The 15184-nt window shown below is 42.4% G+C and overlaps 1 protein-coding gene across 2 annotated transcripts; it reads right to left on the bottom strand.

The window, feature by feature from the left end:
* Nucleotides 1-563: 563 nt before the first annotated feature.
* On the bottom strand, nucleotides 564-1871 carry LOC137761590 (T-box transcription factor T). 2 transcript variants are annotated; one of them, XM_068538517.1, is made up of 2 exons: nucleotides 1142-1871; nucleotides 564-967 (listed from the first exon to the last, which is right to left on the bottom strand). In XM_068538517.1, the coding sequence occupies exons 1-2, from the start codon at nucleotides 1869-1871 to the stop codon at nucleotides 564-566; spliced, it is 1134 nt and encodes a 377-aa protein (XP_068394618.1). The 2 variants fall into 2 exon arrangements, with proteins under 2 accessions (XP_068394618.1, XP_068394617.1); XM_068538516.1 differs by having other exon boundaries at nucleotides 564-1871.
* Between the last annotated feature and the right edge of the window lie 13313 nt (nucleotides 1872-15184).

Genomic DNA, 15184 nt, shown 5'->3' with positions numbered 1-15184 from the left:
GTAAAATAAACACATTCTAGTGGGCAGAGCTGGACATTTCCATTTTAACTACAATCTGCTGTCCTCAACTATGATTTAATTCTGTCTTTCACAGCTCAGCTCCAACTGTGACCCCTGCCACAAAGGGAACCTGAAGGCTACTTGAAAGCAACAAGGAAGAGAATTAAAAGTGTGCTTTTTATCTCACTAGAGTAGGACCAGTGGAGTTTACATATTGATGTGCCAGAGTCACCTACGTGCTGTACGAGAAACAAAGTTTCTGCATGCTAGCAAGTCATTTTTACTGTGAATCACGACGAGTTAGGCCAACTGCATTGCTTCCACACTTGAATTCACCTGCAGCACACGAGGACCCAGGACGGCACAGCCACCACCGAGGAAGAACAAAGGTGGTGTCAGTGGGGCTCTCGATAAATAACAGAACTAACAGAACGTGTATTCTCCTCTTATTTAAAGTGAGGTTAATAGGCCTTATTCCCTTCCCCCGCCCCATGAGCCTACCAATCAAATCAAGACTTGCTGCCACGAGAAAGTCATTGCATCTTTAAGACACAGGCTCCGGCTCACATGGACGGAGGTGACACGGGCGTCCACGAGGCTAGGAGGCGGGCTTGGGCCGAGGCATCGTACTGGCTGTCGGCAATATCTGTGGCCGTGGAGGCCCCATCGTACAGTGGGGATCCCGAGGAGGAGGGAGCCGAGACTGGGTGGGCGAGAGAGGCAGAGTGGGCAGAAGAGCCTCGAAAGAACTGGGCTCCCAGCCCGTTGGACATCCCTGCCGTCTGGGCACCCGGGGTGATGGTGCCATTGCTCACGGACCACAGGCTGGGATACTGACTAGAGCCCGTAGGAGGACCAGTATTCGGACTCATGGGGAGCATGCTGGTGTGGGCAGGCATTCCAAGGCTGGACCAATTGTCGTGGGATGGGAGCATGGACAAACATGCAGATGAATTGTCAGAATAGGTTGGAGAATTGTTCCGATGCGCGTAAGGGCTGGGGTAGGGGGCTGGGCGGTGGTTCCTCAGGGCCGGGTACCTTTCACAGCCGTGCGTGGAGGGAAGAGAGAGGGGGCCTCCAAACTGAGGGTGAGGGGTGGCAGGTGGACACAGGGTGCTGGTTCCAGGAATCAACCACCCCCATGGGGAGTGCCCAGATTGCTGGCTGTCTCCAGGTTCTTCCATCATGTCCTTGTGATCGCTTCTTTCCTTTGCATCAAGGAAAGCTTTTGCAAATGGATTGTATTTAATTTTAAGAGCTGTGATCTCTTCATTCTGATAAGCGGTCACCGCTATGAACTGGGTCTCCGGGAAGCAGTGGCTGGTGATCATACGCTGCGGACCCCCAACTCTCACGATGTGGATTCGAGGCTCATACTTATGTAAGGAGTTCAACATGATCTGGCCCCCTCCATTGAGCTTGTTGGTGAGCTTGACTTTGCTGAAGGAGACCGGCGCCTTCATCCAGTGCGCCCCGAAGTTGGGCGAGTCGGGATGGATGTAGACGCAGCTGGGCGCCTGCGGCTCAGGCTTGCCCCCTGGCACCCACTCCCCGTTCACGTACTTCCAGCGGTGGTTGTCGGCCGCCACAAAGTCCAGCAGGAAGGAGTACATGGCGTTGGGGTCCAGGCCAGACACGTTCACCTTCAGCACCGGGAACATCCTCCTGCCGTTCTTGGTCACGATCATCTCGTTGGTGAGCTCCTTGAAGCGCAGCCACAGCTCGCTCTCCTCCAGGCCCACGCGCAGCTCGCGTTCCGTGGGGTCGCCCTTCTCGCTGCCCGCCTGCAACTCGCTCTCCACGGCGCTCAGCAGGTGGTCCACGCGGTACTGCAGGCTCTTCCCCGCGCCCTCGGCGCCGGGGGAGCTCATCCTCCCGCCCGCCCCCTCCCCACCGCCCCCCGAAGCCCCGACTTGCTACCCGAGAGCCACCTTCGCCCCAGTAGGCGGCCGCTCTGCCAGGAAGAGGGGCCGCTCGGGCCCAGACCTGCGACGGCGCCCGGGTGCCAGCACAGACCTGGGAGGAGGGCGAGATCCGGGGGGGAGGGGCGGGGGAAAGGGGTGGGGGGAAGGTTATTCCACTTGAACTCCCGCAAGGAGCTACTGGAGGAGGTCTCCGGGCCGATGTTTTAAATTTGATGCTCCACATCAAATTTGCATTTGATGTGCAGCATTTTTTCATGTGCTTATCTGACATCTGCATATCTTCTTTGGTAAAGTGCCTGTTAAGGTCATTGGCCCATTTTTTAATCCAGTTGTTCATGTTCTTATTGTTGAGTTTTAATTTTAAAATTTTTTTTCTTTTTATCCAAGTGATGCTTGCACATAATTTTGAAAAAAAAAATCAAGAAATCTATAAGTGTTAAAATCAGCATTTTCTTGAATCCACCCTCGTTTCCTATGCCTTAGTGGCAACCCTTTCAACTGATTCTCCTAGCAATTATTTCCATATTTCCAAAAACTAGGCTTATATTGCAACTTTTTGATTTTTCAGTTCCAACATTATCTGTTAACTTCCCACATTGGAAGGTGAGGATTTAGTGCTCTCTCAACATCACAGTCCTCCCCCTGTATCTCATATCCACTCTCTCCTCAACTCCCATTTTACAATACAGTTGAAACCTAATTTTATTTTTATATTCAGTGTTTATACTATTTTGACTATATGGTATGATTAACAGCTAAGCAATGTGGTATACTATGTTGACTGTTTCTTTCCCAAACATTTTATTTTCCATAGTCTTGTTTGTTTTTAAAATGTGTTTACTTTTTAGTATACTTATGACTGAGTCATCTCCAAATTCTTCCCCAGTTGTGAAAATATCTTCTCAATAGAGTTACTGACATTAAGTACTCTATTAATTTCATCTTCTTGAAGAAGTCTTTCCTGGAAACTTCTGATCCCCTTCAATCTGGATTGGTTACTCTCTAAACTGTCCTCTTGGGATCTCCCTTTACCATCTTCCTGAGGATTCCCTGAACTCCCTCCAGGTTGGATCTTATGTTTCACAGATCCCATGTCTCCCTCTTTTTGGTTTACTCCCTTTTTTAGTGAAGAAAAATTTGGGAGTGCTTACACGTCTGAAAATATTTTTAACCTACCTTCACACTTGCCTGAGATTTTGTCTAGGTATAAAAGTCTAGATTTTAGATCATTTTCTTTCAGAATTTTGAAGACATTGTTCCCTTGTATTCTGGCTTCCAGTGAGACTGTTGAGAAGTGGGATGCTATTCTGATTCCTGATTCTTTATATAGTATCTGTTTTTTTCCTCTTGTAGAATATTTTCCTTGTCTTCAGTCTTCTGAAATTTCATGTTGACAGGCTTTGGTGTGAGGATATTTTCATTCAGTGAGTTAGATATTCAGTGGGCCTTTCCTATTTGAAATTCATACCCTTATGTTCTGGGAAACTTGCCTGAATCTTTCTTTCTTCTTTATTTTTTAAATAGTATACTGTTCTTACTTCATGTGTTTAATATCTTCCCTTATATCACTCTGAGCATACTAATTATAGCTTTTCTTTTGAAATACTCTTTTCCTCTCATCATCTCTGTTTCATCCAAGTTGCTTTTCCTGTTTGTTTTCTATCTTTCGTATTAGAAGCTTTCCTCAAATGTCTGGTGACCTCTGGATGTTCACTTATATTTAAGAAAAGCATGCTAAGAAACAGATTGAAATCTTCATACACATGAGTGGGGCTTATTAGCTACAGGTATCACTGTAGAGTGATCTGGCTAAAGTCCTCATTAGAGGATGCCCCCTGCCCCATCCATGTCAGTATCATTAGATCTTTTCTCAAGGGCTGGACAGATTCTTCAGAGAAGACTTCCAATTTTCTACTTAGATGGAAAGCCTAAGCCTGGCTGCCAGTAGACCAGGAGCTGATTAAGGGAAGAGGTAATACATGTACCAACATCAGTGAGTAAAATATCACCTAATATCTCTAGTTTTAATATGGTAGCCCCATCCTGAACTATGTCTGGTGTTCTCTGGTCCAGAAAACATATTCCTGGGTGGGAGAGATAATATGGACATCTAATTGTTTGTTTGTTTTTTATAAACAGCTTTATTGAAATATAATTCACATACCATATAATTTCACCCATTTAAAGTGCACAATTCAATGATTTTTAGTATATTCACTGAGTTGTGCGTCCATCACCACAAACAATCTTAGAATGTTTTATTACCTCCAAAAGAAAGTTCATTTCCATTAGCAGAAACTCTTCAATTTTACCTCCCACTAGCTCTAGACAAACATTAATCTACTTTCTATTTCTATAGATTTGCCTATTGTAGGCATTTCATATAAATAGAGTCATACAGTATGTGGTCCTTTGTATCTGGCTTCTTTCACTTAGCATAATGTTTCAAAATTCACCCATGTTGTGTACTGAATCAGAACTTCATCTCTTTCTTTGATGAATAATATTCCATTGTATGGCTATATCACATTTTATATATCCATGCATTGATCTAACTGCTTTTCTAAATAGTCTTTTATCCAATCCGCTGATTGTAGCTCACCTTCAACCTCACTTCAAGAAGCACCTCCAGGGCTTCCCTGGTGGTGCAGTGGTTGAGAATCTGCCTGCCAATGCAGGGAACACGGGTTCAAGCCCTGGTCTGGGAAGATCCCACATGCCGCGGAGCAACTAGGCCCGTGAGCCACAGCTACTGAGCCTGTGGGTCTGGAGCCTGTGCTCTGCAACAAGAGAGGCCGCGATAGTGAGAGGCCCGCCCACCGCGATGAAGAGTGGCCCCTGCTTGCCTCAACTAGAGAAAGCCCTCTCACAGAAATGAAGACCCAACACAACCAAAAATAAATTAATTATTAAAAAAAAAAAAAAAGAAGAACCTCCAGTCACCACTTCAGTGGTGGAGTTCTTCAGTGTAAACCGGGTTGCTTTTCAGCTTCTCAAACACTGCTATAAAATTTGGCATTCTCAGATTTCCCAAGTAGCTATCACTTGACCAGGTGCTTTCCAGTACCCCAAATTTCGTCTTTGTTTTCTCTTGTCTTATTCTCTCTTTCATTATGGTTTATGGCTCCCCCCCATCCCAATTCCTTTATTTATACTTTAGAACAGTTTAGAAAGGAATGAAGGCTAATGTATACATTTAATCTGCCATCTTCAACTAAAATGCTTAATATCAATCTTTATTAATACAAGAAGAGATGGTTTTAATCTGATTTTATGAAATCAGCAGAAAGCATAAAAAGCACCAACATTACAAAACAACTATAAACAGGTAACTTAGACAAATGTATGCATGCAATAAGCTAATATATGATGTGGCTCTGGTTTTCATTTTAGACAGGTATGGCCAAGGCAAATATCTATGCTCTGGTCCTTCCAGATCCTTCCATTGTCCCTGGTTCTTGCTCATCTATAGATTCTTTTCTGTGTCCCACACTGTCCCATATCCCATGCCTTCCTCTATCAATAAATCTTCCTGGCATCAGGAAGCATTTTACATGATTACGGAGCATTCTCTGTCTCTCAGTCCACCATTGCTCCTTTACGTAGATTCTTCAACATGTTCTCTGGTTCTAGCTATGCACATTCTGGTTCTACATAATACCAAAACATAAAGAGATCTGCTTAATTCCAAGATCCAGTGAAAATGACATCGGCATGTGCCCTTTTCCTGGGAACAGCTTTTTCGGTTGCAACAGCTGCTATGTAATATGGTAGGTTACACAGACTACCTATGTCTCTTCTATGAGATGACTACTATGTCTCATTCATATATCATATGTCACATAGTTAAGAACAAGACACGAGAAATAACAGGATCAATGATTATTGTATAGTGGTGCTTCCTGAAAACATAGTTCCCCACAATACATTAATCATCGATTCTGTTATTTCCTGTGTCTTTTTTTTTGGCTGTGCCGCGTGGCATAGGGGATCTTAGTCCCCTGACCAGAGATCGAACCCGCACCCCCTGCAGTGGAAGCATGGAGTCTTAACCACTGGACTACCAAGGAAGCCCCTCCTGTGTCTTATTCTTAAGTATGTGACATATGATATATGACATGAGACATAGTCCCTATACTATATTTTATATTTGTTGTTTGTTAAGCAAATCTTTTCATAGATGGGATTAGGTTGAATATTGGCCTTGTTCTATCTGAATTATAATGTGTTGTAAATTAGAATAATCCACGGTAAAACAATGTTAAGTTATAACTTTGCCCAAGCAGGTGATAATTATTGTATTAAAGTATTTCATATCTAGTCACTCCAGATATGAAACTGACCACCAGTTTGAAGTCTCACTTTACATCTGTGGATCAGCATTCATCAGTGGGCCTCAATGTTTTAGAAAAACTCAGCCCAGTGGACCGGGTTTACAGACCTGAGAGGACAAGGAAATAGTTCTAATTCAGAATCTTCTTCCAACTTGCTGTGTGGCTTCCACGAATCATTTCACACTCATTCGGTCATTTCTTTATTTCAGCAAGCAAATAGAGTCTACTAGCATCTCAAGGGCATTGCAAGAAAGGGGAAAGTGGTGGTCAAAAAGAGAATGAACTGAAAATATCAAGAGCACGTCAATAGTTCTAACCTGTAACAAGAAAAGAAACGAGGCAGCACCGGAAAACAGCATGAATATAGCCAAAACCAAAGGCTTGTTGTTGTTGTAAAGAAAGGGAACAATGTCTGATTTTAACATTCACACATTCCAAACCACAGTCATCCAAGCTTTGCTCCTGCAGCCAAGCCTGTTGGTGGGAGCCAGGTCTAGAGGAAAGTTTGCAGAAAGCAGATTTTGGCAAAGGTTGCCGCTAAACCTGCAGAGAACACAGTTCCGTTTTTTGTTGTTTTTTTTTTAAAGAACATTTTCATTCCTTTTTGCCACAGAGTTTCATGGACTATGTTTATTTTTCCTTTTCAGGTTATAGTATATGGATTTTTCATCATCAGATATAAGAAACAGGCACATTTCTTTCCTTTCTTTCTTTCCTCACAAAATTCTTTCAACTCATGGGTGGAGCCAAAGTCTAAGATTGTATTTTAGAGAATCGATTTTCTTACATTATCATTAAATTACTTCGGAGAAAGAATGAGTTACTAAAGTCCACTTTCTGAGTGCTTTGAGGAGAGGCTAACACATGTCCAACGGGAGGCACGATTAATGATTTTGATTACAATCCCTGGACAAGTGGCTTCGATGGCCCAGAGTCCTGCACCCAGAGAGGACAGCGCGGGCCCTGGGTCTGTTTTGGATGGTTTTGTAAACCAAAAACAACCCCTGCAAGTGCACTGGTTTTAGAGGAATGTCCAAGAAAATTGCCTTCCTTCTCACAACGTGTCATTACAGAAAAACAGAAGCCCGTACATTCCAATCTGATTTTCATTTAACTCTGCAAGCCTGTAAATTTTGCCGTGAGGTAAGGGGCTGATTCAGAGCTTCAGAATCCTTTTGGTGCCACAGACACTATTTTAAAATGGATATTCCTTTGAGTTTCTCAATGTTATTCTGCTAGGGTCATGGAATAAATGGGGCTCTGTCTGATGAGAACTCCCAGTCCTGGTAAACAAGAACGGGGATGCCTGGTGGCCAAAGTAGCTGCCTTGTATTTTAAAGGTTAGGAGTTCAAATCTTGTGGGTTTGCACTTGGCTTAAAGTGTGCATGTATCTTGGTTGAAGAAGCAATAACGTCACACGCCATAACATTAAACGATGGAATCTGGCCTACCCCCAGCTGAGTTCTGGCTACAATTAATTAAACAAATACTTCCTATGGAATGCTTTACCTCATAGATCCTGAACAAAGGGTCCACATTCCAGGAGGCATAGGAAGGCTTTATTTTCAAGCTTCCTGCCCCCTACGGTGTATAGATACTTGAATTCCACCACATAGACTACAGTTCATATTTGACACATTCTTTAAATTTTGATATACCTATAGCCCCAGGCCTCCTTTCTACTCTTCATTTTCTTTTCTCCTGATTTTCCAGGAAGATAATAATTTACAGATTTAAAGGCATGCTCCTTGCACCACTGACCCATTGGAAATAGACCCCATTGGAAGAAAATATAACCTGCCCTAGGCATCATAATTTTAGTGGTCCATTAGCTTCATATAGCTTGTTTTTCTATAGCATTTTAGTGTTTATAAAGCACTTTACATATATGATCTTTTCTTATTCTCATAGCCATTGGTTAAAGTAAGTATTTTTGTGACCATTTTGCAGACAAAAAAAAATAAAAAGAGAGAGAGAGAGTCAGATATATTAAGAGACTTACTCAAAATCACTCAGCGAGTTAGTGTCAGAGCTGGTACTCCAGCTCAGACCTTTATAACTCTAAATGTTTTCATCACTATAGTAGAATTGCCTCTAATAGCAAAAAATTGCTATAGAATCACATTTATGTTCCAGATTTTGTTGCTAGTCCTACTTTATTGAGCTATGCTTGGTGATACCACTGCCATCATGGAAAGAAAACAAATACTGAAGTTCCCTGTAGACGCTGAACACAAAATACCAACAGTTGAATTGATTTAATTAAATTATCTGCTACCCCATTCCCTCCTATACAACCACAATAAAGAGAAATAACTAATGCTTTATGCTCCCTTGCTTCAAGAATGCTTGAAATTAGAAATATCCCAGCACTGTGACCTGAAGTTCCCTCAACAGGAAGCTCTGTTTTTTAAATTAAGCCTCCAGTCATTTTCTTTCCAGTTGCTCTTATTACCAATGGGGTTTTGGACAAATAATTCCCAGGAAAGCTATCGACATATTTGTGCGACAAGGAGAGTAAGATACCTGCTCCCTACCTAGCTGGCAAAAGTGTTGGGAAAAACAAACATATAATGTCTATTGTGTGCTTTGAATGCCTAGAAAGAAAGTTTACACACAAGAGTGTAATTATATTGAGTCAACCATGATATCATCGTCTATATTTTACATGTATGGTTGTTGCCTAAGACATTGATGAATATGATTTGGCACTCATGTTTGATGTCTTAAGGACATGATGGTATTACAATAAATTAGCAAAAGAGTCTAAGTTGGGAAGGTTAGGCATCCTCTTCTTTTAAAAATTCCTGAATGACCGAGATTTATTTTTGGCTAGCTTCTCCACCTGGTCCTGCAATGAGGACCACCTCCAAGGTGCACAAAGCACTCCTTCCACGTCTTTACCAGTCATGTGATTCCCCCTCTAGAAAGGGTCAGGATACTGTGGCAAGGGGTGACTTGGAGAGGAGAGAAAATGTGTCCAATCCTACTGAGGGGCTACGAAAAGGTGAAAGCCCAGTTGGAGGATGTCTATGGTCATGCTTCTAGAAAGCCTATGCCCATCAGGCCTATGCCCACAGAGCAATATCTTTCCCAGGCCTAGAAAGACCATACTAGGTGACTTTCCCCCAAGCACCATTTGAATTTGTTTAAAAGAATAATTCTAAAATCTAGAGTCACAGTGTGTAACCATATTGACTATCTTCTGGTGTGCCAGGCACTGCATGAGGTGCTGGAGACACAGTTAAAACACTATTCCTCAGAGAAATGGCTGTCCAGTGGGGAGACAGACAAGCACTCAGATAGGACCAACACCCAGCACAGTGCCTGACACACAGTAGGACTTGCAGCAGACTTGCTGAACGAACGAGCAGTATGTGCTGCATGGTGTTGAGGACATTAACAAAGGAAGCATGAGGTGCAGTGAGAACACGTATGAGGGTGCCTGACCACAGGCAGCAGGAGAAGGAAAGAGACTGCAAGAAAGACCTTGTGTGATGGCTGTGCGTGGGAGGGTGGGAGTGCACGTGGTTTACAGAGGCAAGAACATTAGCTGTCAGGCTTTTCGTTTTATCCTAGTTTACTTTTTAAAAATATGCTGTTCACAGCCCGCTAAGGTCTCAACGCTCAGTGTGAAAAATGCTACATTTTAAAACGAATTTTCTCTTCTACATAACTGTTGGCCTTGAAGTCAAGGACTAGGAGAAGAATTGGAATGTTTGCTTGGGAGCTTTTACATTTCTGCTGGGGAGCACAATCCATTTCCATCCCGTCTCCATAGTATTCAATCTACAGGGTCATACCAACCATCTGTATTAGTTTCTTATTGCTGCTGCAACAAATTACCACCAACTTGGTGGCTCAAAACAACAGAAATCTATTCTCTCGCAGTTCTGAAGACCGGAAGTCTTAATCAGTCTCGCTGGGCTGAAATCAAGGTGTTGACAGGGCAGTGCTCCCTCCTGAAGCTCTAGGGGAGAATCCATTCCTTGCCTCTTCTTCCAGGTTCTGGTGGCTGCTGGCATTCATTGACTCGTGGCAGCATCACTCCAATCTCTGCTTCCCTGGTCACGTTGCCTTCTTTTCTGACTGCTGTCAAATCTTCCTCTTCCTCCCTTTAATGAGGATGCTCATGATTGCATTTAGGACCCACTTGGATAATCAGGATAATCTCCCTATCTCAAGATCTGTAAAGTCCATTGTTGCCATATAAGGCAATATTCACAGGTTATAGGGATTGGGACATGGCTATCTTTTTTCTTGAGGTCGGGGAGGGGGACATTATTCAGCCTACCACACCATCACTGTCTGAATCCCTAGGTCTCCAATACAAACCAGTTAAATTTATCTCAGTTGAGGTTCTCTTTACTTTCCTTTAAAAAAGTCAGAATAACCACTTTCTTCTTTCTTTGGAGGAGAAGAAAAATGGACAAAAAGATGGGAGATAATTGTTGTGGAGCCCCTACTATGTGTTAAATAACTTATATGTCCTCTTTACAACAAGATTATGGGTAGCTATTGTCACCATTTTACAGATGAGAAAAGTGAGGCTCAGAGACGCCAAGTAACTTGTCTAAGTAGAGACAGAATTTGAACATGGATGTGTCTGATTTCAAAGCCCATGTCCTTTCCACTATATCAACATTCCTCAAATTTCATTATTACTCTGAAATCTCATAAAGGAAAAAAATTCTCACAGACCTTGGTTGGAGAAACAACTGAATTAAGGAACTAAAGTTATATTCTATGAAAACATAAATTTAAAAAAATCTCAAGTTCTCCCCAAATCCTGGCGACCTCCATGTGAGAAATACTTTAAGAAACCATGGTTCCCCCCACTTGAGAACTCCATTTTCAAGGATCTTAATATTAAGACCCAAGATGGCTGCATTTTAACCTTGTTGCTCTGCTGATTAGAAAAGGCTTTAATGAAACAAAGCATTTGCTACTAATAAGATTTTAACGCTAGTGATCTGTTAATATTATAGATGTAAGTTAATTATTTCCACCACAGAGACGCTTGATGAATTTCAGTCACATCAAAGTAAGTGGCTGTGGCATTTTTTGAGTTTAATCTAAATGAAAGTTTACCTGGATGTCCTACACAAGCTTTGAGGTTTAAAGATGTCACCCTCGTTCTGGCACATGCTGACCAGCTATAATAATATGGAAGCATATCCATATCAGTTCCAAAACAAAGGGGTTTTTCTCATTTTTTAATTGATTTCTAGTTCCACTCCTAAGACTCCAAACTCTGAAGTGGTCAATCCCACCAGTTTTCTTCTACACAGTCCAGCTTGGGGTCTGTGTCCAGCATCTAAGAATTTCACAGCAGGGGCTTCCGTGGTGGCGCAGTGGTTGAGAATCTGCCTGCCAATGCAGGGGACACAGGTTCGAGCCCTGGTCTGGGAAGATCCCACATGCCGCGGAGCAACTGGGCCCGTGAGCCACAACTACTGAGCCTGCGCGACTGGAGCCTGTGCTCCGCAACAAGAGAGGCCGCGATAGTGAGAGGCCCGCCCACCGCGATGAAGAGCGGCCCCCGCTTGCCACAACTAGAGAAAGCCCTCGCACAGAAATGAAGACCCAACACAGCCAAAAATAAATAAAATTAATTAATTAATTAAAAAAAAATTTCACAGCAGTCAGAGCAGCAGCAATTCTGTCCTTGGACCTCATCTCTTGGTCTCTGGACTTAACCCCAACATTTGGATATTTGCAAACAGAAAGAAGGAAGGAAGTCAATAAAAGACCTGTGTTTACACTTTCCACTCCTTTCCTGTTCCCTGTACATAACAGGGCCTTTCTCTGAGGTAATGTCAATCTATTTAATCAGCTTCCCTATACTGTAAGTTCTTCAGAGAAAAAAATTCCTTCTAATGCCTTTTATTCCTTCATTTGTCTTGGTCAGCGCCATACATCCATGTGGCTGACAGACAGAGTAAGCAACAAACTCTAGCCCTCACAGTCACATGGGCATTTTACATTTGCCTCCGGGTTCCTCTGAAAAATGGTCATTCTTGTTTTATTATTTAGTGTGATTTTTACTAAGAGAGGTCAGTTATTCTGAGGGGCAGATTTTCTACCAACTGATCAAGAAATCTAGTGGAAGCTTTCCCATCTTAGGAACCCAGGCTGAAAGGAAAGTGTGCATTCTGCAGTTGGGGGAAGGTAAGTTCTCTTCTGAATGTGACTGGCCTCGATTTGCCTCTGCCTCTCCAACAACCTAGCAGCCCTCTGACAGAATACCTAAATGCTATTCCCATTTGTCATTCTGGCTACCAGGCCTTTAATATCCTTCCCATTTGGGGAAAACACGAAAGTAGAGGTAAGACAGGACTCCACTTCCTACTTTAGAAGGCAAAGAGGGCAGAGAGTTTCTATCTTCACCCCAGCAATGAGGAAACTAGAACATCACCTGGGCTCTGCAGATCAAAGGCCCCATCTGGGGCATGCAGCCTGTGGGGAAGCAGAAGAGTTTGGCAGTGACAGTAGTGGGTTTGAATGTCCAGCAGTGTGGCAATGAATGCTAGTGGCAGAGCCCAGCAGCACTGTGACAAGTGTCCAGTAGTGACAGCCTCAGTGGCAGCATTTTAAGCACACTATCCCTGTGGCAAGATCTCAGCTGTGCCTTGCCTCCCTTGACTTTTATTCATTTTCATTGCCTGATTCTCCAGCCTTCCCACTGATTCTGTGAGCCACACAATATTCTTTCAATAAATTCATCTTCCGCTCAAGTCAACTAGAAGAGATTTTCATTGGTTGCAACCATGAATTCTGACTGGTATGCCAATCTTTCCTACGTGGACATGTGATCCAACAACAACTGAGTATGGCGGGCTTGATTGGGCCATTTCCTTCTCTCAGGTTGACCTTCCAATCATGTGTGAATTGCTTTGCTTCCTCTTAAGTCAGAAGTAGCTGTTTGTATTCCAAGGACAGGTACAGGGAACCTTAGAAGACAAGTGCCATAGAGCCCAAAGCAAACTAGGAGAAACAACTAGAAGAGGGAGGATCATCTGATGTCTTCTCTGAGGGAGGTGGATGTGGTCACTTAAGAACAAATGACAAAGGTGAAGTCAAGGTGGCGGCATGGGAAGACACGGAGTTCACATCTCCCCACAACTAGGGTGCCTGCCGGATACTGGTGGGAGACCTCAATGCCCAAGGAGGTGGGAGGAACACCAAAGCGAACCAGGAATATTCATTGGAGTGAGGTCTCCCGGAGGTCCTCATCTCGGCACCAAGACTCAGCTCTACCCAACAGCTTACAAAGTCCAGTGTTGGAAGCCTCAGGCCAAACAACCAGTAAGACAGGAATACAATCCCACCCATTAAAACAACAACAAAAAAAGAGACGGCCAAAAAGTATCTCACAGATGAAGGAGCAAGGTAAAAACCTACAAGACCAAATAAATGAAGAGGAGATAGGCAATCTACCTGAAAAAGAATTCAGAGTAATGATAGTAAAGATGATCCAGAATCTTGGAAATAGAATGGAGGCATGGATTGAGAAAATACAAGAAATATTTAACAAAGATCTAGAAGAACTAAAGAACAAACAGAGATGAACAATACAATAACTGAAATGAAAAATACACTAGAAGGAATCAATAAGAGAATAACTGAGGCAGAAGAACAAATAAGTGAGCTGGAAGACAGAATAGTGGAAATATCTGTCGAGGAGCAGAATAAAGAAAAGAGAATGAAAAGAATTGAAGACAATTTCAGAGCCCTCTGGGACAACACTAAATGCACCAACATTCGAATTATAAGGGTCCCAAAAAAAGAAGAGAAAAAGAAAGTGTCTGAGAAAATATTTGAAGAGATTATAATGAAAAACTTCCCTAACATGGGAAAGGAAATAGTCTCCCAAGTCCAGGAAGCACAGAGAGTCCCATACAGGGTAAACCCTAGGAGAAGCATACCAAGACACATATTAATCAAACTAACAAAAATTAAATTCAAAGAAAAAATACTGAAAGCAGCAATGGAAAAGCAAAAAATAATACAAAGGAATCCCCATAAGGTTATCACCTGATTTTTCAGCAGAAACTCTGCAGGCCAGAAGGGAGTGGCAGGATATACTTAAAGTATTGAAAGAGAAAAACCTACAACCAAGATTACACTACCCAGCAAGGATCTCATTCAGATTCTATGGAGAAATCAAAAGCTTTTCAGACAAGCAAAAGCTAAGAGAATTCAGCGCCACCAAAACAACTTTACAACAAATGCTACAGAAACTTCTCTAGGCGGGAAACACAAGAGAAGAAAAAGACCCAAAAAAACAAACCCAAAACAATTAAGAAAATGGTAATAGGAACATACATATTGATAATAACCTTGAATGTAAATGGATTAAATGCCCCAACCAAAAGACACAGATTGGCTGAATAGACACAAAAACAAGACGTTATGGAGATTCCATGTATATGTTGTCTACAAGAGACCACTTCAGACCTAGGGACACTTACAGACTGAAAGTGAAGGGATGGAAAAAGATATTCCATGCAAATGGAAATTTAAAAAAAGCTGGAGTAGCAATACTTGTATCAGGTAAAATAGACTTTAAAATAAAGACTGTTACAAGAGATAAGGAAGGACACTATGTAATGATCAAGGGATCAATCCGAGAAGAAGATATGACAATTATAAATGTTTATGCACCCAACATAGGAGCACCTCAATACAAAAGGCAAATGCTAACAACCATGAAAGGAGAAATCAACAGTAACACAATAATAGTAGGGGACTTTAACACCTCACTTACACCAATGGACAGATCATCCAAACAGAAAATAAATAAGGAAACACAAGCTTTAAATGACACAATAGACCAGATAGAGTTAATTGATATTTATACAACATTCTACCCGAAAGTGGCAGAAGACACTTTCTTCTCAAGTGCACACAGAACATTCTGC

This window comes from Eschrichtius robustus, chromosome 3, assembly GCF_028021215.1.
Source record: "Eschrichtius robustus isolate mEscRob2 chromosome 3, mEscRob2.pri, whole genome shotgun sequence".
Taxonomy (NCBI): Eukaryota; Metazoa; Chordata; class Mammalia; order Artiodactyla; family Eschrichtiidae; genus Eschrichtius; species Eschrichtius robustus.
This window is presented reverse-complemented; position numbering and strand designations above follow the sequence as displayed.